Source organism: Ylistrum balloti, unplaced genomic scaffold (genome assembly GCF_031769215.1).
Source record: "Ylistrum balloti isolate Yb309-2 unplaced genomic scaffold, AGI_CSIRO_Ybal_v1 Utg369730, whole genome shotgun sequence".
Lineage (NCBI taxonomy): Eukaryota > Metazoa > Mollusca > Bivalvia > Pectinida > Pectinidae > Ylistrum > Ylistrum balloti.
Window position 1 is genome coordinate 2184252 of NW_026781945.1, and position 23440 is coordinate 2207691.

General features: G+C 35.1%; 1 protein-coding gene across 1 annotated transcript in view; it reads right to left on the bottom strand.

The window, feature by feature from the left end:
- The window catches only part of LOC132565733 (branched-chain-amino-acid aminotransferase, cytosolic-like), a 33943-nt gene extending 11944 nt beyond the window's left edge, over positions 1-21999 (bottom strand). Inside the window, exons 1-5 of the mRNA XM_060230471.1 lie at positions 21961-21999; positions 17238-17327; positions 15389-15589; positions 11720-11830; positions 650-775 (exon numbers count right to left, since the gene is read on the bottom strand). Of these exons, the coding sequence (XP_060086454.1) occupies positions 650-775; positions 11720-11830; positions 15389-15589; positions 17238-17327; positions 21961-21981 (549 nt within the window). The 5' untranslated portion in view covers positions 21982-21999. The remainder of the gene's footprint in view (positions 1-649; positions 776-11719; positions 11831-15388; positions 15590-17237; positions 17328-21960) is intronic.
- Between the last annotated feature and the right edge of the window lie 1441 nt (positions 22000-23440).

The window sequence follows — 23440 nt, forward strand, 5'->3', positions numbered from 1 at the left end:
TCAATCATTGATGCAGACAGAGGTTGAAAGTAAATCATTACTACCCAGTAATAATGACTTTACTAAACCAATGAACACAGTATTCTGCTACTTAACCAAGGTAAATTGCATTCACCTACTTAACCATTGTACATGGCACTTTGCCACTTAACAAACGTACATGGCATTCTGCCACTTAACCAACGTAAATGGCATTCTGCCACTTCACAAACATACATGGCACTCTGCCACTTAACCATTGTACATGGCAATCTGCCACTTCACAAACGTACATGGCACTCTGCCACTTTAACAACATACATGGCACTCTGCCACTTAACCATCGTACATGGCATTCTGCCATTAAAAGTTGTAAGTTAGTTGAAATACTTAACACTTGAGGAAGCAGTTATAAACACAAATTAGTGAGGTGAATTCTATTGAAAATAGCATAATGTTATTCTTTGTTGAAAAATTACAAAAGAATAATTAAGACTTTAAAATATACTTTTGGCTTTTGAATAGTTACTATTGACTGTACAAAATTCTATAAATCTTTCTATTTGGTAAGTTTTCTCTCTCATGTTCTGTTGATGTAATTGGTAGAGAGTTTAGTGGAGTAAGTGAGGGAAGGTACCTAAAAATTAGGAGTATTAAGTATTACACTTACCTCTGTGCCAATAAAAGTTGGTCGCAAGTAGAGAGCATTTGCCACCTCTGTGGAGTGGGGTACCCAGCTCTCATCAATAGAGATCAATTTCTTCATGCAATGCACCAACTCACGCCCATCAAATGTCTACAGTGAAACAAAACACATCAGTCTCTTCCATATGATATCAAAAAGAGCAGAGCATACAGACATCGTTACAACACCAGAGAAAATTGCTAGAAAATCATAACAAGTCAGTTACCAGTAAAAACCACTGACACATCACTAGCTCTGTTGACCATGGCATCCAATATCTAAACATGCCCAAACTTTCAAAAATTCAGATGAAACATTTCTGATCATGATTGCCAATGTAACTAGACACTTTTTGCCAGGATGGCTGCTTCTGGCAACCATAACGAAGAATTGAAAATATTCAGGTAAAGAAACAGTTGTTCCATGCCTTCAATATCACTTAACAGTCAAAACTGTTTCCCCAGGATGTTAGGATCAACCTCATGGCTGAAGGAAATCAGTTCATTGTGTTGGTTAAACAACACCAAGGCATCATGCGGAGATTTACACGACATCCAATCATTGTTTTTTCCTATATGTAAGAGGATTGTTTGTAGTTTTGTCTATGTAAGACTGACACAATATTATATCATCATCAGTTATCATTTATTCTGAATTGAAGTGTTGAGAGTGAACTACACCAGACAATAAATAACAATTGGCTATCCCAAACGGTTCAAAATTTGGGGATGTATACCAATTATGGCAAAAAATTATTCTGAAACAACTACTTCCTAATGAAAGTTAATATTATAAACATAAGTGCAATGTACCATATGTATATGGCAATATGCCAATTCCTGGTCATAAGCTCATACCCATTTAGTGCAGTAAGCTAATGCCTGGTAATAAGCCCACCCACATTTATTGCAGATTCAGTAGAAATGAGAACAAAAGCCATATCGTTGTCCTATAATAAGACCATGCCATCTTATTGATTTGAGTCGAAAAGTTATGTGTAGACTCCCTTGGCTATAAAGGGGAATGACAGGAAAACTGAAATTGTGCATAATTTGTGTTTTTTTAATATTACTATTATTAAGAGGGAAGAATGAAATGCTACCTGCTCTAGCATTTACAGCAACACTGGAAAAATTATCACAACATGCATCTTTATGCGTAAATACCTTGTATTACACATTACATTGTGATAACACTGGAACATTTAAATATCATCAGAAACAGACATACGGAAAACATTCTGAATCTACAACAACAACTTTCACAGAATGTATATACCAAGGCCAGATTGCCCCGTAAATTGACAATCCTATCTTAAGTCAAAGGGATGGGGCAATACATCATTTTATGTTGATTTTTAACATTCGCCCATTTCTAGTATATCTGTTACATTTCTTATGGAGTCTGGATGAATGCCAAACAAGTTCCTTTATCATAATAAATCAGCAGGTACCTGGAATATGCATATAAGAGATCATCTTTCTCACTCCTATGCATATTTGAAGTCTTTTACTTTTACTCTATCGACCAAATGGAAAAAGCTAACGTGAAAATGTGACATGTGTTGCCCTGTGTAAAGGAGATTAAAGGAAGAAGATGAACGATCGACAAGTTCAGTCAATAGAACTAGGAATTTCTAGACATGCAGTCTAAGATTTATCTAGATAGCAATTAGCACACCTCTTAATCTCTTTTAAAAAGGGATAGGTTTGTCCTGTTTAGTCCAGCTCAGTACAGATGCTTGACATCAGGTCAGCGTATCCTATATATACTTTATTTTTGACCTATGGAAATAACTTTTCAGGGCTGAGTATCCCCTTCAAACTGTGCAGTCTAGTTTAGTAAAGAATTTAGGTTAGACAGGAAATCCCATCTACACTTCTAGCTTGGTAAAGTATTTTGAGGTCAGGGCTTTGTATCCCCTTCAAACTGTACAGTCTAGCTTAGTTAAGTGGTTTAGGTCAGGACAAGGAACCCTGTCTATACTTCTAGCTTGGTAAAGTTGTCTGAGTTCAAGGCTGGGTATTCCCTCCACACTGTATAGTCTAGCTTAGTAAAGAGGTTTATGTGAGACAGGGAATCCACTCTACACTCCTGGTGGAGTAAAGTGGTTTAAGTTCAGGGCTGGGTATCCTGTAGAGTATCACTTATCCTGTTGAAGAAGATCAAGGTAAGGTATCCCTTCCTCTATATAGTTTGTCAAAAGAGTTTGAAGTTCAGGGCTGAGTATCCCCTCCATCTACTCTGTATAGACTAATTTGGATTAAAAGAGTAAATTCAGGTCAGAGTTGAGCATCCTTTACTGAGGAAATATAGCTGAACAAAGAGGTCTAAGGTCAGGGTTGAGCATCCTTTACTGAGGAAATATAGCTGAACAAAGAGGTCTAAGGTCAGGGTTGAGCATCCTCTCTTCTACAAAGGAAATCTAGCTTGTCAAAGAAGTTAAAGGTCAGGATTGAGCATCCCCTCAATTACTGAGGATATGTAGCTGGACAAAGTTTGGCACCCCTTCTTCTACTGAAGATATGTAGCTGGACAAAGAGGTCTAAGGTCAGGGTTGGGCATCCCCTCTTTTACTGAGGATATGCAGCTGAACAAAGTTTGGCACCCCTTCTTCTACTGAAGATATGTAGCTGGACAAAGAGGTCTAAGGTCAGGGTTGGGCATCCCCTCTTTTACTGAGGATATGCAGCTGAACAAAGTTTGGCACCCCTTCTTCTACTGAAGATATGTAGCTGGACAAAGAGGTCTAAGGTCAGGGTTGGGTATCCCCTCTTCTACCATGGAAATCTAGCTTGTCAAAAAGTAGAAGTTCAGGGCTAGGTATCCTCATTATACTGTATAGTATTGCTTGGTTAATAACTGACAGTTATATCAGTGCGAGGAGGCCATCCTCTCTTCTATGTATATTTTAGCTTTGTTTAATCAAGTCTGAGGTCAGGGCTAGGTAACCTTTCATTATTCTCTATAGCACTAAATTTAAAGTTAATATGTGAAGTGATCTTAAAAGGTTATAATCCATTTTAAAATCAAGACTTATGCACTGTCCTGCTAAAAATGGGTATGTTTGGCCACATCCATCCCATGCAATGTCGATAAGCACTGGAGACTGTACCCTTATGGATTATTGATGTTCAGTACTAAACAGGTGCTAACACTAACAACATATATGGAACTTGGCTTGCATCCAATTTTATACAGGGTAGGTGGTGAGTGTACTTGGGTAAAATCTACATGGTTAAGTTATTGTCTACAACACAACCATATTCAACTCAGATTAGTTTGTTTAAAGATCAATCACTGCAGTACCAATCTCCACACTGAGGTTTCCCTATATACACTTACTACCGGTGAATGTATTGACAAAACTCTGGTACCAACCAGGGTCTTGATTAGTTTGTATGCAGGTCAACACCAAATATACAATCTAGATTTATATAAACATCAATTGCAGCTCTGACCTATAACCCTCAGTCTTTCCTTTGGTTTCTTTTTACTGGAAAAATAGTGTACATAAACCAGCATTTTGGCATAAGCCGGTTCCAAATATACATTAACAATCCAATATCTTAAATTCAGTATTATTTTCGCTTTCCTAGCTTGAAATAATTATTTTCAAACAGATAGCTAATGACAATGTACTAGAAACGTCAGTATATGGAAGATATTATAAAAACTTTTAATCATTTCATAAAGACATGAAGTGAACTTCACTGGAAAAAAACAACATATTTCTATATTGATCACTTGGGTGGAACTTGCCTGAGACTACACCTTCAGCAAACAGCCTGATAAACAATGACTGAATTTTACATTTATGCCATAGCTGTAAAATAAAAATTTATAACTGTTCCATAAGTGTAAAATATTGCGTTTGTCCTGTGACAGTGACATCTAAACTATAGCTATTGAACTTTTATGTGTGCTGCTTTTTTTAATATTTTGTGATGATCATTGCTTGTTATTGGACACAAAAATGTGTGCTTGATTTATTTTGCATTTGAAGCAGTGTTATGGTACCAGACAGACATAACATGGTTAAATTTTTCAGCAATTCTATTCACATATATATTACAGCCATGTTATTTGATATTTTTTCTTTGAATTAAAGAGACGCTTTAAATTTTATTTTCTATTCATTTTCAGGGTCACTTGTGATGCATATATATGATACAAATAAGCATTCAGGTTTTAAAAGTTTTAAATTCTGTTTTATATAACTAACCTCAGCTATCCTTTAGAAGCAAGCCTTACCTACACAGAATACAAATATATTTCTCCTACCTCCGTACCCTATTTCTCCTGCAACAAGCCCAACAGGCCAACTCAGGGGCCAGGGTTATTAGTTTTTAACATAAATTCTCTAAATGTCTCTCTTAACTCTACATTATAGTTTCTAATAATAACTATTTTACTTGCTTCTAGTATACAACTAGTTTTCTTCCTTACAATCTCTCTGATTTTCTAATTCTCTTTCTTCTAGAATGGCCAGTATTTGTTTAACAGCAGGTTGTTTTCAACTTTTACTAATACCTATGTATCAGGTTTGTAAGGTTGTAATGTCCAGTCTTTACACTATGCCATCCCACTGATGTGTTACAATATGTAGGAAGCAATCATATGTGTACTTAACAAGACTGAATTCATAATAAAAATTTAAGTTTGTTTACAATTCCACAATAAAAAAGAAGTTATGCTTGGCTACAACAGCTGTGTTAACACTATGGTGAGAGAAAACCTTGGCAATCATAAATCTTGAATTTTCATTTTAAATTTTGTGTTGCAAACTTTTTATAAAGATTTAAACATGCACGATACCTGTTTATGATGTTCATTTAACAACAAATGACTAAAATACTGGAATGTTTACGATACAAAAATCAGATGTGCAATTTTCTGTAACCATGAGGCAGAAAAATATTTCAAGCAGAACAGTTTTACAATCAAAGTACTGAAAGTACTGGTATGCTAAGACCATTAAAAAAATAAATTCTTTGTTATTAGCTTGCTATATACTGAAACCAACTATATGCAAGCAGTAAATCATTGCCCATAAAAAATGACCAGCAGATATCAGAAATAACAGGCATAGTAGTATTACTTATGTAATACATGTCCCATTTTCCAGATTGTCTGTAAATGACTGCATAAGAGTGCCAATTTTCTAAAACAAACATGATATGTCACCATATCTTAAAATAAAAGATGCCTGTTCTTTCGGAACACCTGGTCTTATTCTCCTTGTACTTTTTCAGGAAATCTTCGAGTAGATATTGTCTTTGTTTCAATTTTACACTTGTTTTGCTGGTTCTACAATTCTGTTGACATGTTTATATATTCTTTGTTCTCTAAAACTTGTCGCAAGATATTTTATTCCTCTTGTATTATAATTTTCACATACTAACAGTGACCTTGAACCTTGAAATTTGCAAGATGTGAATATCTTTTAGGTTGTGAAATTTGATAGAAAAATGAGGGTAATGCAAAGAACACCCCCATGCATCTATCCATTTTTTGACTGTGACCTTGATCTTTGACATCTGACCCTGAATTTCTAAAGAAACCGACTTCTCATAAGGGATACATGTTCCAAATTTGATTAAGGTACCGGTATACTGTCTTAGACTCAATGCGTTTACAAGGTAATCATATAGTACTTATGCAAGTACTGTGACCTCTACATTCAATCCTCAAAATCATTACTATATCCTCTCCACATTGCCCAGGGATAACTGAAACTGTAATCCAAATGATAACTAATACCCCCAACACCCACAGCCTTAGCTATCTCCCCTTGGTGACCTTTTGCACAGAAACATCCTCTGAAACACAGCGGCATGTGCACGTTCCCCAACATTCCTGCAAAGTTTTGCTGAAATTGGTCCACAGGTTTAGAAGTTGACCGACGAGCAAAACCCGTCTATATTGACCAGTTGCCATAGCAATCGATATTTCAAGGGAAAATGGTGCATGCACATCTACACATTGTCCCGAATATTACTGATAAGTTTCATTGGAGTTGTCCAGACAAGATGTGTCTACAGACAGACAAACAGATGGATGGACGGATAGACAACCTGATTCCAGTTTACCCACCCTTTTGGTGGTATAAGAATGCACAAGAGTGCTTACAAATTCCATGTGGACAGACATTATGGAAAAATAATAATAATAATAATAAAACATGATACAGATGCTTATATCTTGTTTTATTCAGTTTTTAGATACAGAATTCTTTCCATGCTTTGATCAGCAATGTAATCTTGTCATCACTCATGTCAATATCCTAGTACAAGATTGCATACACAAAATTGTTGTAGGTAGACTTTTAAGATACATAAAAAAATACATGCCTAAGTTTAAATGAAGGTTTTAAACAGAAGTCGTATTATGTTCAGTATACAGTGATTTTTCTAGACAATTGTAAACTATAAACTTGGTATACAGCGATCTTTTCTACACATTTGTAAACAACAAACTCAGTATGCGGTGATCTTTTCTACAAAAAGTTTTTTTTTTATATATTGTATACACTAAACTCAGAAAAAAAACAAATAAGTAAACCTTTCTATGTACACTACAAACTCAGTATACAGTGATCCTTTCTACACAAACTTGGTATAACTAGTGAATCTTTCTACTCCAGTAAATAGAAGATTGTATACAAATTTACTACAAATGCAGTATACAATGATCGTTTCCACATTTTTTTAGTTTCCGCGATTTGTTGATTCTTCTTTTGTGATGGTAAATATATTTCCGCCTTTAGAGAGTACTGTGACATTAAAAGGCAACATGGTTGTTAGCATCTCCTCAAGTGATTAATCATCTTCAACATTTAATTGGAGGCCGGAAAGAAGGACGTTTTTCTCCACCATAATGTCCTCAAATCCATTGTTGGTCACCATGGCCAATTTCAACTTAGAAGAATCAATAGAGATACCTTCTACCATTCCAGATTTCATTTCTTCAGGGACATCCACCTGCTAAAAGAGAGTAAGGGAAATAAATTACTATATTTCATTATTGCTATGATTATGTGCAAGAAATATACACTTCTTTATAAGCTTATAGTCTTCCCAATAGGAGTCTATATTAAATATACGGTAATTAATTACTTTGACGTTCAGGACTGTCAAATTATTAAGCGATGGACAGCTAGCAAAATGATAATATCTTGACCATGGTCATACAGAGATTGAATCATAAAATTAGATTTGTGTGATAAATCTGTGCAGTATGATAATTTATTTTGACGTTTGTATTTCAAAAAAAATCATTTTGACTTGAAAAGTAATGTGTAATTTAATTAATTACATTGGACCGTCATGTAATGGTTATTTAATTATTTTGAAAATACCTGTAATGGCAATGCCATTTTCATAATGTAATTGTAATTTAATTAATTACATCATCATGTAATTGAACCCATGCCTGTTACAAACAGTAGCTGTCCTAACTGATCCTAAAATTAACTTTGGCTACATCTATCACAAAATTAACTTTGGCTATGTCTATTACAAATGCCACATTTAGCTACAGTAGAGGTATTTCAAAAATGTACGTCATTGTAGCTGAAAGGACATAATTAATGGTCACTTAACCAGAACTACAGTTCTGAACAAACCACTACAAAGCCTGGTTATCTGTACTAAGACAATGTCCTCTCAATTAATCAATTTCATTGATTATCAACATCTTATTGTTGTACTTCCGGTCACTTGAGTTTCAGTTAAAGTTTGAATTTGACTTTTAATAAGGCCCAATGTGATAATACTGCAATGTTTTAATAAGCTCTCGAGGGGTATTGGTTAGACTATTTATCCCATTTCATTCCATTCACCATGGAAACAAAACTCTAAAATGCTTAAAAACAGTCGACAATTAATGACAAATATTGAGCCTAGGGCTGTGTAAAATTGATGAATCAAGTGTTGAACTGAAAGTTGACGCAGTTGACATAATACTGAAATTTCTGAGATGAACAAATACAGTACATATATTAAAAGTTCAGGTATAATAACAATGGGACCTAACACTTTGCTAGGTTTATCCTAATCTTCATTAAAACACTTTCCGGGATTCAGATGTTAATTGACATCTTCATTATTCCCAATCTTCATATTGTAGTCGTTCACATGCATTACTCTTCAACAGAATCAACGAGACATCATGTCAGAAAGACAAAAACTAAATTTAAGCTAAAACTATATATATAAACTTCAATTGGCATAGCTGTAGAGTTCCCGTACGATTTCATACCCTGGACTTGGGGTACTTATAAATTATCTCCGATCAGAAATTTGAAAGAGCTAGATCTACAAGAGCACGGACAGTGACCGATATTTTAAAGTAAAATCGATATATTACACAGATAGATTCCTAGATCTATTCACAGTAGCGTAAGTAGTACAGTACAATATTACGGATAAGTTTTTTTCTGTTTAATTTCCGATCATTCAAAAATAAATTTATTTCAAAACACTGAAATACTTTACGGAAGCAACAAAAATGTGCTAGATGCTTACATAACACTTTTCAAATGCATACTGCTTCAAAGGAAAAGTCTTGAAAATATTTTGAAAAAAGTGCCATGGCGGCAGTGCCCAGTTTGCGCGTCGCTGTCGAGCCTAAATTCAATACATGCATTAGCTCATTTCAAATGAGTATTTTGCAAAAAATGCAATTGCTAGTTCAGTATAAGTATTGACTTTAAATTCAGCTTATATATATATATAGTGATACTTACTTACATCAAATACCCGCCATCTTCTTTCTGCCGCCGTCTTCTTTCAGGGTCCAGCAGCAAAGAGCACCCCGGCTGTTTCCGTCAAAATTTTATGCTACTCTAAATCATTCTTATTTCAATTTCATTCTTATTTTCAACTACATATTTCATTATTTTCAAAAGTTTTCAACAGTATTAAACGGGATGAAAATTTTCGAAAAAGAAAAAAAAAGAAAGATATATGACACCCACAATGCATCGCGCGGAAAAGAAAGTTAAGCCGCCATATTGGCATCGCCTCGCAAAATTTACCACCATAAAACATGAGTCTTCGTCACTGTATTTGCAAATTTCGATGTCTGATTATCATAAATACACAACACAAAACGTTTTCTTGATGTACAAGTAATGAAGAAAATGTCAATAAGGTTGTTTCATTTAATGACTAGCATCAGCAACTTGTAGGGGCGATAATCCAATGATTGCGGTAATGTCCGGCAGATGGAGTAGGAGCAAACTTTCGATTTATGAACCAATGAAAATGAAGTACTGATACTCAGGGCCAGAGGCAACAGCAACATGCTGAAGAGCATTGAAAATGCTCTTAGCATAAAAATGAAATAATAACATACAGATTTTGTTACATGTTTTCCTTGAGATAATCCCTGTCTTCATATAATCCTGGCGATGTGAGGATGTTGACCTCTAAAACAAACACCACTATTTCCTGTCCTCATATAATCCTGGACAATGTGAGGACGTTAACCTCTAAAACAAACACTACTATTTCCTATCCTCATATAATCCTGGCGATGTGAGGATGTTAACCTCTAAAACAAACACTACTATTTCCTGTCCTCATATAATCCTGGCGATGTGAGGATGTTAACCTCTAAAACAAACACTACTATTTCCTGTCCTCATATAATCCTGGCGATGTGAGGATGTTAACCTCTAAAACAAACACTACTATTTCCTATCCTCATATAATCCTGGCGATGTGAGGATGTTAACCTCTAAAACAAACACTACTATTTCCTATCCTCATATAATCCTGGCGATGTGAGGATGTTAACCTCTAAAACAAACACTACTATTTCCTGTCCTCATATAATCCTGGCGATGTGAGGATGTTAACCTCTAAAACAAACACTACTATTTCCTATCCTCATATGACCTTGGTTGTTGCAAGGATCTTAAACACTGTATAACAAACACTTACTGTTAAACACTGTATAACAAACACTTACTGTTAAACACTGTATAACAAACACTTACTGTTAAACACTGTATAACAAACACTTACTGTTAAACACTGTATAACAAACACTTACTGTTAAACACTGTATAACAAACACTTACTGTTAAACATTGTATAACAAACACTTACTGTTAAACACTGTATAACAAACACTTACTGTTAAACACTGTATAACAAACACTTACTGTTAAACACTGTATAACAAACACTTACCGTTAAACACTGTATAACAAACACTTACCGTTAAACACTGTATAACAAACACTTACTGTTAAACACTGTATAACAAACACTTACTGTTAAACACTGTATAACAAACACTTACTGTTAAACACTGTATAACAAACACTTACCGTTAAACACTGTATAACAAACACTTACCGTTAAACACTGTATAACAAACACTTACTGTTAAACACTGTATAACAAACACTTACCGTTAAACACTGTACAACAAACACTTACTGTTAAACACTGTATAACAAACACTTACTACTTCCTATCCTCATATGACCCTGGATGTTGCGTGGATGTTAAATCCTATGTAACATACCCTAGGTAATCAGACATATTAAAACTTTCCTGCTTTGTTGTATCTAGTTCAATACAGTACAACCCTTAGTGTCCGTCCCAAATTAACCAAATATGGTTAAACTAGTAAAATCTATCGGTGAACATTCTATGTAACCCTGCGTAATCTTAAATAAACTAATCACACAACAAAATTCAATTGATTTCCTATAAAAAATAAACTGGCAGAATCTGTTTGCCTGAAAACACATATTTACCAGACCTTTAGCTAGTTTCCAATGAAATTAATTTTCCTGTATAATCATGCTAAATCTGGGTAGTCTGAAAACTTGTATTATCCAGACCTTGAGCTAGCTTCCACGGACTACATCTCTATCTAATCCTATGTATTTTCTATTTCATTTCTATGTATATTAGAAATGAACATTTCTATATATATTACTTTTATCAATTACTAAAACTTGTAAGTATTGCACAAAATATTAATGCTTGTTATAGACAGGCTATTATATATACTACAGAGTGATTGACTCACAGGGAGACAGGCTCTCTCCGCAGATCGTACCATCCTCTCCATATTCTCCATTGGTCTGAACAGACGGATCTTATTGTCATGTCCACGGTAAGATTTCATTCCCTCGAACAACTGACAACAAAAACAAAAAATACAAATTCTAATAAAACAGATATATTAAATACATAAAGTGTTTTGTAGGAGATTTCACTACTTCAATTAATTCACATTAATGATTTACTATAGTGATCTGACATTGCTCTAATAAAATTTCTTGCCACAAATTTAGCAGGACACTCTCTGTGACTTTCTCATGTACATCTAGAGTTGGAAATTTGACACAAGAATTTTAATAATGAAACTTCAATGTAAATAAAGCTTTTGTAGTAAATCAGGCAATAGTGACCCATGACCCAAGCGGAGTTTTAGCACATCAACTACTGTGAGAGAAGTGTTAGTGAACAAAGTTTCTCTCCACTTTACCTCGCTTTTGAATTGGAAGTGAAATTGAAGGTCATACTGACCTAAATACCTTACACATCACATTAGTACACCTTTATATATATTGTATAGTTACACAAGGTAAGTCAGCTTGCATTGTTGACATATCAAATTACATCAGTTTTATTGAATAGACACCAGGTGGTATTTAGCAGAGATTCTTTAAACATAATATTGAATAGTTTTACTTCGGTGTAATAACAACCCTCCACCACTGCGATCTATCAATATATATAGGTAACAAGCTCCTTAATTTTCATACGAGGGACAAAGACAACTCAAACTGTTTTGTCTAGTCCATTCTGTCTGTTACCTTGATGCAATAATAAGCGCTAAGTGACAGACCATATCTTCAATCAATTTTCCGACTTATAACAAAAAAAGGAACAAATCTAACTGATTAGAAAAAAAAACATACCAATCTATCTATTAGCTATAGGTCTGTCTACAGACCCACGGATCATACCAGTCCTACTCATAGCTATAAGTCTGTCTACAGCCCCACAGATCATACCAGTCCATGATATAGGTCTGTCTACAGACCCACGGATCATACCAGTCCTACTCATAGCTATAAGTCTGTCTACAGCCCCACAGATCATACCAGTCCATGATATAGGTCTGTCTACAGCCCCACAGATCATACCAGTCCATGATATAGGACTGTCTACAGACCCACGGATCATACCAGTCCTACTCATAGCTATAGGTCTGTCTACAGCCCCACAGATCATACCAGTCCTACTCATAGCTATAGGTCTGTCTACAGACCCACGGATCATACCAGTCCTACTCATAGCTATAGGTCTGTCTACAGCCCCACAGATCATACCAGTCCATGATATAGGTCTGTCTACAGACCCACAGATCATACCAGTCCTACTCATAGCTATAGGTCTGTCTACAGACCCACGGATCATACCAGTCCTACTCATAGCTATAAGTCTGTCTACAGCCCCACAGATCATACCAGTCCATGATATAGGTCTGTCTACAGACCCACATATCATACCAGTCCTACTCATAGCTATAGGTCTGTCTACAGACCCACAGATCATACCAGTCCTACTCATAGCTATAGGTCTGTCTACAGACCCACGGATCATACCAGTCCATGATATAGGTCTGTCTACAGACTCACAGATCATACCTGTCCTACTCATAGCTATAGGTCTGTCTACAGACCCTTGGATCATACCAGTCCATGATATAGGTCTGTCTACAGCCCCACAGATCATACCAGTCCTACTCATAACTATAGGTCTGTCTACAGCCCCACAGATCATACCAGTCCTACTCATAGCTATAGGTCTGCCTACAGCCCCACAGATCATACCAGTCCTACTCATAGCTATAGGTCTGTCTACAGCCCCACATATCATACCAGTCTCATTCATAGCTATAGGTCTGTCTACAGACCCACAGATCATACCAGTCCTACTCATAGCTATAGGTCTACCTACAGCCCCACAGATCATACCAGTCCTACTCATAGCTATAGGTCTGCCTACAGCCCCACAGATCATACCAGTCCTACTCATAGCTATAGGTCTGTCTACAGCCCCACAGATCATACCAGTCCTACTCATAGCTATAGGTCTGTCTACAGACCCACAGATCATAACAGTCCTACCCATAGCTATTGGTCTGCCTAAAGCCCCGCAGATCATACCAGTCTCATTCATAGCTATAGGTCTGTCTAAAGACCCACAGATCATACCAGTCCTACTCATAGCTATAGATCTGTCTACAGACCCACAGATCATACCAGTCTCATTCATAGCTACAGACAAGCAACCCATACCCATGTATTTCATATGTTTGTCTACAGACAGACATCCCTTATACCAGTTTAACTTTCAGGTCCGTCTACAGACAGACAAACCCCTCATATCTTTGTAACTCAGAGGTCTGTCTTCAGACATACAGCCCTTATACCGGTGTAACTTTCAGGTCTGTCTACAGACAAACAAGCCCCTCATATCTTTGTAACTCAGAGGTCTGTCTTCAGACATACAGCCCTTATACCGGTGTAACTTTCAGGTCTGTCTACAGACAAACAAGCCCCTCATATCTTTGTAACTCAGATCTCTGACTACAGACACACAGCCCTTATACCAGTGTCACTCAAAGATCTAGATCTGTTTACAGATAGAAAGGCCTGTCATATCTACCTAACTCATTTGTCTGTCTACAGACAGACAAGACTCTCACACTGCTGCAACTAATTGGTGTATATATACAAGATAGTCCTATACAAACAAAACTCTTCAGAACAGGCCAAAAATAACTATATAATCTGTCATGAATGAAAATCAATTTCCTGTTTTAGTAACATTACAACTTTGAGATAGATGTACAGGCTGTATCGATCTCTGTAGCTTCTATATGACTGAACAGTGCTGACACTGCAGACATGAGAGATGCACACTAATTAAGTTTGAAGCTAAATTACATCATGCACAGTTGTGTCAATAATGTTCTAGCCACAACAAACATCCAAACCCCACATTACTTGTGCTAAAACTCTGTAATACAATGGATGCCTCATGTAGAGCTGGGTATCACAAGCTTATTACAATACTTAATGCAAATTACCATTCCACCTTGGACACAAACGTTGATAAGTTGATATAATTAAATTGATTGTACAGTATTTATACCAAAGTGTTTCCACATAATCATTCAGGAAGAAAAATGGTGGAGTTTCACTGATTCATGAATCCAAACAATTATTTAGTAACCCCTGATATCTATGTTGACCCATATAAGTCACTTCCACATTCCTTTACTTGGAACTGGACCCTCACAAAACGTGATTTTTGAGTTAAAAATGATGCTGTATCAGAACTTATGAAATCCAATTTTGAAAGCACACTGCACACTTACCTCCACATTGTAGAGGAATACTTAAGCTTCTGGGAGGTACACAGGATTAGGGACACTTACCTCCACTGTGCAGTGGAACACTTTGGCTGCTGGGTGGTACATATGACTAGGGACACTTACCTCCACAGTATAGTGGAACACTTTGGCTGCTGGGTGGTACATATGACTAGGGACACTTACCTCCACAGCATAGTGGAACACTTTGGCTGCTGGGTGGTACATATGACTAGGGACACTTACCTCCACAGCATATTGGAACACTTTGGCTGCTGGGTGGTACATATGACTAGGGACACTTACCTCCACAGCATAGTGGAACACTTTGGCTGCTGGGTGGATGCTGAGGTTCTGTACTGGGTGGATATGTGGCTTTCCCCATCCTTTGTCGTTAGTCCACTCAACAGTCAGCATGTGATCACTGTGATGCCTGCCAAACACCAGTTTGTCCACATCTGGCTTTTGCTTTGGGTTCGTAGTAAGGGTAATCTGCAGGTCTTCATGCTAGTTATAAGAAAATATGAGACACATGGGCCTTAACAGTATAAAGACATATACCTAAAAGAAGTCAAATAGGCCTAAAATAAATTGCTCAACTACTCTACAGTTTATTATCAGCGATTTGGCCCTTCTGGTTATTACAAATTCATTTAAAGATTTCTACTCATTTGTCCCCTGTGACCTTGAAAATAAGTCAAAGTCAATTACTTTATCAAACATGATACAGAACCAATATCAGTACCCTGGGCCTTTTGGTTATTGAGAAGAAGTCTTTTAAAGATTTTGACATATATGACACCTATGACCTTGAAGGTCAGTCAAGGTCAATGATATAAACAAATTTAGTAGCCTTTCCTCCCAGCTGCCTACAGGCCCAATTTCAGTACCCTGGGCCTTTTGGTTCTTGAGGTCATTTGAAGACTTGAACATATTTGACACCTGTGACCTTGAAAGTAGCAGCATCATACCAACACAATATCAGCATTCTGGATTACTGTGAAGTGGTTTTAAGATTTTCACATATTTGACCACTGTGACCTTGACATAAATCAAGGTCATTCATTGTCATAAACTTGGCAGCCCTTCATCGTGCTACAGGCTAAATATCAGCACCTTTCATCATGCTCTTGGCTCAGCACCCAGGGCCTTCTGGTTATTGAGAAAAAGTTATTTAAGCAGAAAGTTTACAAATGGTGCATGACGCACGACGACGGACAAAACACAATGGATACAGGTCATACTGATACTTCGGGTCAGATAACTTAAAAATGGAACTGCTTTAGGGTATCAATAATTCTTGGAAATTGTAATTAAAGTTGATTTAAATACAGGTGTAAAGCCTGTATCACAAAGAATGACTCAAAAAGTGTCTTCCTCATTAAAAGTGTTGGGTTTTTACAGCCAAATAAAAGCACTACAACATGTTACGTAAAATATGTAGAGGTTTCAAGAAAATGCGTTATCAAAACAAGCATGACATTAACTAGTTTTTCACAGAACCTGGAACCAACATGTGTCAAAAAACATTGACAGTTTGGTCATAATCTGTGTGCTAATAAGTTTATGCTCAATTAAACAGTTATAAAGCCTAGTGATTAAATTTCATAGCAATGGCACACCCATATATTATTATTGGAATGAACACTGTAATATAAGTATATATGTATAATTATGTGTTTTTGTAGACATCTATACTTTAATGATATGTGCATTTCAAATATCTAATAGCCTGTTCATCTGTAAACCTGTTACAAAAATACAAATATATACCGGTATGTCCTTAGGAATATCTGTGGTCACTAGTTATAAACGTAGAATACCTGAGGCTTTCCTCCAATTCTTCATTTCCAATGCATCAAATACTTGACGTACATATGGTATGATTCACTTACAATCAAAACAACTAAGGTTGACAAGCTGATTAATAAATACAACTTATTGTTATAAAGTTTTGATTTCTAGTTTGATGGCACTATTGTAAACAAGATGTAACAGTATCCATATGATGTAAATAGGCCCCATCCAACCTTAAGCCATTAAAACAATGAGACACTGCTCTTCTGGCTGAATTCCTGTAATTCTTCTTCTGTAATTATTTTTTAAAGTCATTAGCTAAATTGGAAGCTTAAAAATCTTCTGATTAAGAATTTACCTTGAAGGATGGTCCAGACTTGAATGAGCTGGTCTGTGAGGCAAGGCCTGGTCTGAGGAACTGGAGGAGACTACGGGCACCAACAAAGGGCTGTAAACAAAGGCAGATGTACAAAGTCTTATCAACTGATGTTAGAAAACGAAGCACTTGAGGCTAATAAAGGCTGCATACAAAGACAACCATAAACACTCCATTATGTAACAAAATACATAGCTGTACCTGAAAAATGCTTTGCACGTGCATCACCCTAATTAGATAATACACATTATAGATTTAAACTTACAACATATACATTGTTTCAGATATAGTTTTTCATGAAGATCTTCCTGTTAATAACCTTTAAATAATTTCTTAAATGTAAATATAACTAGAGTATTGAACAGTTGTCATATTATATTTATTTTCAGTTTCTAAAAGGCACACATACATGTTGGAAGTACTTATTTTTCCTGGTATTTTCAAAAGATCATTGTATTTTATTCTCATTCAAATTTTTTTTAAAAACATCCTTGGAAGTAATTGTCAGGATTAAATTTTATATTCAGAACATGGCTTGCAGATACATATGGAGATACAAGTTTTCATATCAATGTTTTGAAGGAAATTTTATTAGATGAGGTAGGACTATTTGATGTGATTTTAGTGACAGCTGCTAGTCTTGCTAGACCATTCAGCAGTCATATCTCCAGAGATGTGTCACATAATGCAGATCAGGATTGAAAATATACATCCTAAAGATCCATGGGAATAGCCAGAAGGATTTTTATGTTACATCAGTGTTATAACATCTCAAAAACGATCATAATTGTAACATACATATTTGAGTCCGACGATGTGTATAACTTGAGGGAGTCTCCTATATTTGTATATCTATTGGAGTCCATCAGAGTTTCCTGTTATATATATATTTACATTCTCTACTAATCAACCTTAAAGTGGCCATAGTATATAAATACAAAAATTCAATGTTCAAATTTTCTTAATAATAGCTTTTATCAAATTAATTCAATGTTAAATTTTTTTCATTCTTCACCTCCGAAATACATAGCCATCAAACTAAATAATATGACAGGTAAACTCAATACCTTATTCCTTTTTTATCAATTCAATTGGAGTTTTCTGTGACCCAAGTCTACAGTCTAAGTACAAGTTTCATGTGGAAAGTTTTCTCTGTAAATAAATTCTGTAAGTGCTATGTGCTTATTAGCAATGTACAATGTACAGCCAAGTTTTTGAGTTTCAATAAAAATTCATTTGATATTCGAGGTGTATAATGTGCAAATAAAATACTTCTAAATTTCCATATTTAAGAAGGCAATGAACTAGATTTTTACCTGTTCAAGTCAGTGTGCTTAGTTTACAGATCTCGGTCAATGATTACACCTGTCAGACGAGGTCATTGTCTCCACAATCCTGTTCTACATCAATCACACAAAATTTTATAAGAATATTCACATAAAAGAATATTCTTATAAAAGAATATACAGAACAATAAGGTCCATTGTGGACAACATTTCTTTTGTATTTTATTCATTGTGTTAATGTCTCTGGGACTATGAGGTCAATAAGTTTCAAATTCTTTGTTGTGTAGATGAAATCATTTCAGTAGTGCAGCGTGACCCTGCCAGGCCATCATGATCACAGCTCTGATCTACAATATAGTTTTACTGTAGACTGTATGCTAATTAATAGTAGCTTGCAGAAAATTAAAAGAAACTACCAGATTTAGGATCATACAAGTCAGTATTCTTGCATGTAATCAGATTTAATTTAAACATTTGTCATTATGACTAGTCACCATCTTCTATAGGTTTGATAAGATTTCAAGTTTCGATAAGTCCATAACACCATTTCCAAAATTCTGATTATTCCAGTCACAAATATTCTGAAAATTTTTGAGTATCCCATAGGAGAAGTCCGAGTCAAGAACTTAAATATTCAAGTCCGAAAAATATCTGGTCTTGCTCTCCTTGTTTTAATTCTTAGCAAAAGTACAATTTGTCTTTACTTGGCTATAACATATATGTACAGATGACTCCTTGTTTAGATTTGTCTTTTTGAAGCTATCAACCATCAACCATTGGAGCCAATAGGCAGTGGAAATAATATCACAGTTGTTACTGATCAACTGAATGTATTTTATATAAATAATCAGTGACAAAGACACTGTTCACATTCAGTTTCCATACAACGACTGTTCACACTCAGTTTCCATACAAAGTACTCAAAAGAGATCTTATTGAAAAGTATCACATTTCGGTTGATTAAATGTGCAGGTATATTTATAATGTAATGACGTCATCCATTAAAACTAGAAAAAAGAGAAAAATATTCGATGGAAGTATTCCAGATTATTTTAAGTGTAGTGCCAATTAAAGTGGACCAAAAAGAACAGAGGACTCAATACCAGTATACACGTCAAGCAGTCATACCTATGAGTTACAATTCGTTCTTGCCTTGATCATTCTCTGAGCAAGATTAAAATGCTGAAAAGAACAAAGGGGAAAGTTTTCGAAAAATGATCAGATCAAAATGCTGTTCACAAGAAAACATCTCATGTTGTGGGTTCACAGCCTTCCAAGTGTCAAAGAATTTGATTAAAAACTGATAGAAAAAATATCTGGACAAGATTAAAATGTTTGAAAAAAAAAACAAAGGGCAATAACTCTTTAAAAAATTTTAAAATCACAATGCCATATAATTAAGGAAAACACCATTTTATGTAATGGTTATAAAGCCCACCAAGTTCGAGAGAAATCGTTTTTTAAACTGAAGAAAGGGATCTTAAAATGCGAAAAAAAAAAAAAAAAAAAAAAGAAAAAGAAAAAAAAAGGAAATAGAAAAAGTTAAATTGACACTCAATAAAATTGTTTAATCAAACTTCTGTTACAGGAAACAGCATTTCATTTCATGGTAATTGATTAACAGCTGACCAAATTTCAAAGAAATTGGTTGAAAACTCAGAAAGGAGTTTTCTGGAAAAAGACTGACATCAAAAAAAAAACAAGCATTTGTTGGTAATACTAAGAACAGTTGGTAAACATGGCATTAACTTATTAATTTAATTCCATAAATCTAATGTAAATAACAAAAGTCTAAAGACTTCATTTTATTTAGATGACTGCTAGTTGAAAATTCTGATATGCAATGCAAAGAAAACTTAATCTAGGACAACCTTACAGCACTGGCCACACACATTCCTACAGTAAACCTTTTAATATATCTGCTATATCATCTATATATTCACCTTAACCTGACAATTTTGTCATTGTACCATTTAGTTTTGTAACAAAAGCAAGAGACAGCGGTGTCAGAATGGATTCTCAACAAGTACCTGTTCATCCTGTATCATTACTGTCACATGGTCATGCATGTCTATAAGTGAAATTATTTATGTAATATATGAAGTATAGACAGCAGGAAGAAAATAAACAGTGTTGTTTTGGGCCTATAGATCTAATGGGGAAAATACCATATACAACAGGTCATCCTGATAAACCTACAATTAATGAAAGAAATCAGACTCGGAGAGACATGCTAACATAAGAAATATATTTTTTCAAACGATTACATTCAGAAAAACAAGCCTTCATGTAAAGGAAATAAAGCAGGTTTCATATAGTTAAACATGCTTCAAAGAAATCCTGATAAGTTAAAAACATGAAATGATCTTTGCAAAAGATACGAAAACAAATGAAACAAAAAGCAAAAGAAAAGAAATAACTCGAAATTTTGTTTGATCAAATGATGACAGATGGACAATCAATGCATATACCATAAGCATGGCTCATATACTTAACACAACAAAATATAATGGAATTTCTAAATTATGAGAGATATAGAGTGGCACTGATATTTTTCCTAATTATAAAAAAATGACGTCTTATTTGATTTCTTTTAAATGCTGTTTTCAAATTGATTTTTCTTATTTATCTAATATGAAGAATGAAAATTTCATATTGTACTATGAAATAACATTGATAACTTTTAATTTAAATGAAGAGGTGGCCACAGAACAATATGGCGACATAAATCTCCAAACTTCATCTTACTGCTGTAGGGTTTTTATGATCAAGAAATATCTTTATTGTTGTTATCACGAAAAGGTATAATAATCTGGAAACAGCTGAGGTGAGACAGAAGAAAGTGTAAACAACTCAACCAGATGGCTTTCAAATAAAGAATTGTTATGTAAATATAACAGAAATCATGGTAAGGCAGTATATAAATGGAATACCTGAATCGTTTGAAATAAATTTAATAATAATTCTGGATACTGTACATGACAGTCTTATCGTTAAGGATCTCCTTAAGAACTGTATTGGAATTTCCTAAGTCTACTGTATTCTGAACGGTAACCGAAGGTCATGGTAAGGGCTTCGATTAGCAGCAGTGGAAAAAACTTCGATTCCTATCAAATTATTATAAACAACATTAAACTAGGCACTCCACTAATTTGGTCAAGTGATAATAGCTTAAATAGATGTGAGAACATCTAGCTAAAAGTCAAGTTTCAAAGTCAAATGGTAATTTATTCTCCGAAAATTACATGTGACAGAAGCTTTCATGCAGTGTACATTCCACGGAAAACATGTCACTACAATAAGAAAATCAGAAAGAAATTAATAGCAACATATAAATAAGTATCTAATAATAGAAATACACTGACATCCAATTACAGTTCCATTGACATTCAACCGAATCTTGTTTGTTTACAACCTACCTTGCGAATCCATATCGCCATGTTTTCGGTTCTAGGAGATGTTTGCTACGGTAGACAACTCTTTGTGTTTTATAGTGTATGCAAGTTCGTGGAATTTATATACCTACGTATTGCACAGAACATCACTCGGTATAATACTGTACACGTGACACATTTCCCAGTAGTCGATATCATTGTGTGCATAAAAAAACAAGACAAGATGTTTTGTTCAGATCTTCGCTAAGCTTCAATTATATATCATTACAAATTATGAAAATTATTATCAATTTACAAGTTCAAAAGTCATTTTGACCTTGTTTAGTGTAATCGACTTGGAATAATTTTAATTTGCATATATAACAGGATTTACGTCGACTGTTATGGTCTTTCAGCGTGCGAGAAAAGAAAGGAAAATGAACAGAGAGGAAACAGTAGGAAGGGATCGGGGAGAGGGGAAGGTAGAAGGGAGATGAGGTGGAAATCGAATCAAGTCGTTCCGGCCTCCGGTCCCAGACCAGGTCGTCCTTTGTCGTTCCGGCCCCAAGTCGATCCAACCCACAATATAGTGACGTGTACAGGGTTATATCCAAGATATGTGTAATTATATTATTTATATAATTTGTTTAAGCTTATTATTGTGTATTGAATAATTATTTATGAGATATGTTCTTAAATTACATTTTTGAAGACGACTCCTTGGTCTTATGAACCTAACTGATTTGTTAGACATGTAGCAGCGAGTGGACCGGTTGTAGACTGAGAGGAGGACGATCCTACACTTGTGGAGGGGTGATCGTTTCAGTAATTTAATTACATTGTTGGCGTAATTCGTGTTTTTCGAATGTCCTTGGTTTTAAAACACACCCTGTTTAGAAGTAAGGTCATAAGCCAAAAAAGCAAATATTATCAATACATAAACAGTTTGAAAAAATATGTTTCAAAATTCATTTTATTTAACTTTTTTTTTAAAACTAGAAATCTATATTCTCGACTATTACGCACGACTGACACGTGCACATTAACGAGTTGTCTATGTAGGACACTTAGCTTCAAACCTATGTTCTTTTTACACGACAAAGAACTTAATATATGATTGTATGTTGAATCTGGTTGAATGTAAGAATAGGATAAGAATGAGAGAAGGGGTGACTGCTCAGAGAGAAAACAGGAAAGAAAGTGTTGAGTGTACGACGAATAAGAGACGACCTTAAAAGAGGATTGACTCAATGGCTCCAAAGCAAGAAATGAAAATAATTAAAAACTTAAATATATATATATTTATCTCAGCTATAACATATTTATAATTGATAAGACGAGCTCGTAATTTGCTTCTTCTGTTAGCATTCTAACTCCTGAACGAAATACATCTTTTTCAGTAGTTTTAAAGTAGTAGATCCTTCCTTTGACACAACTCCACTGTTGACGGGGATCGTGTATGTTGTTCGTTGTGGTAGCCACCAGATACTCTAAGGATATTCAACCTCAAAACGGCACTGGCTTT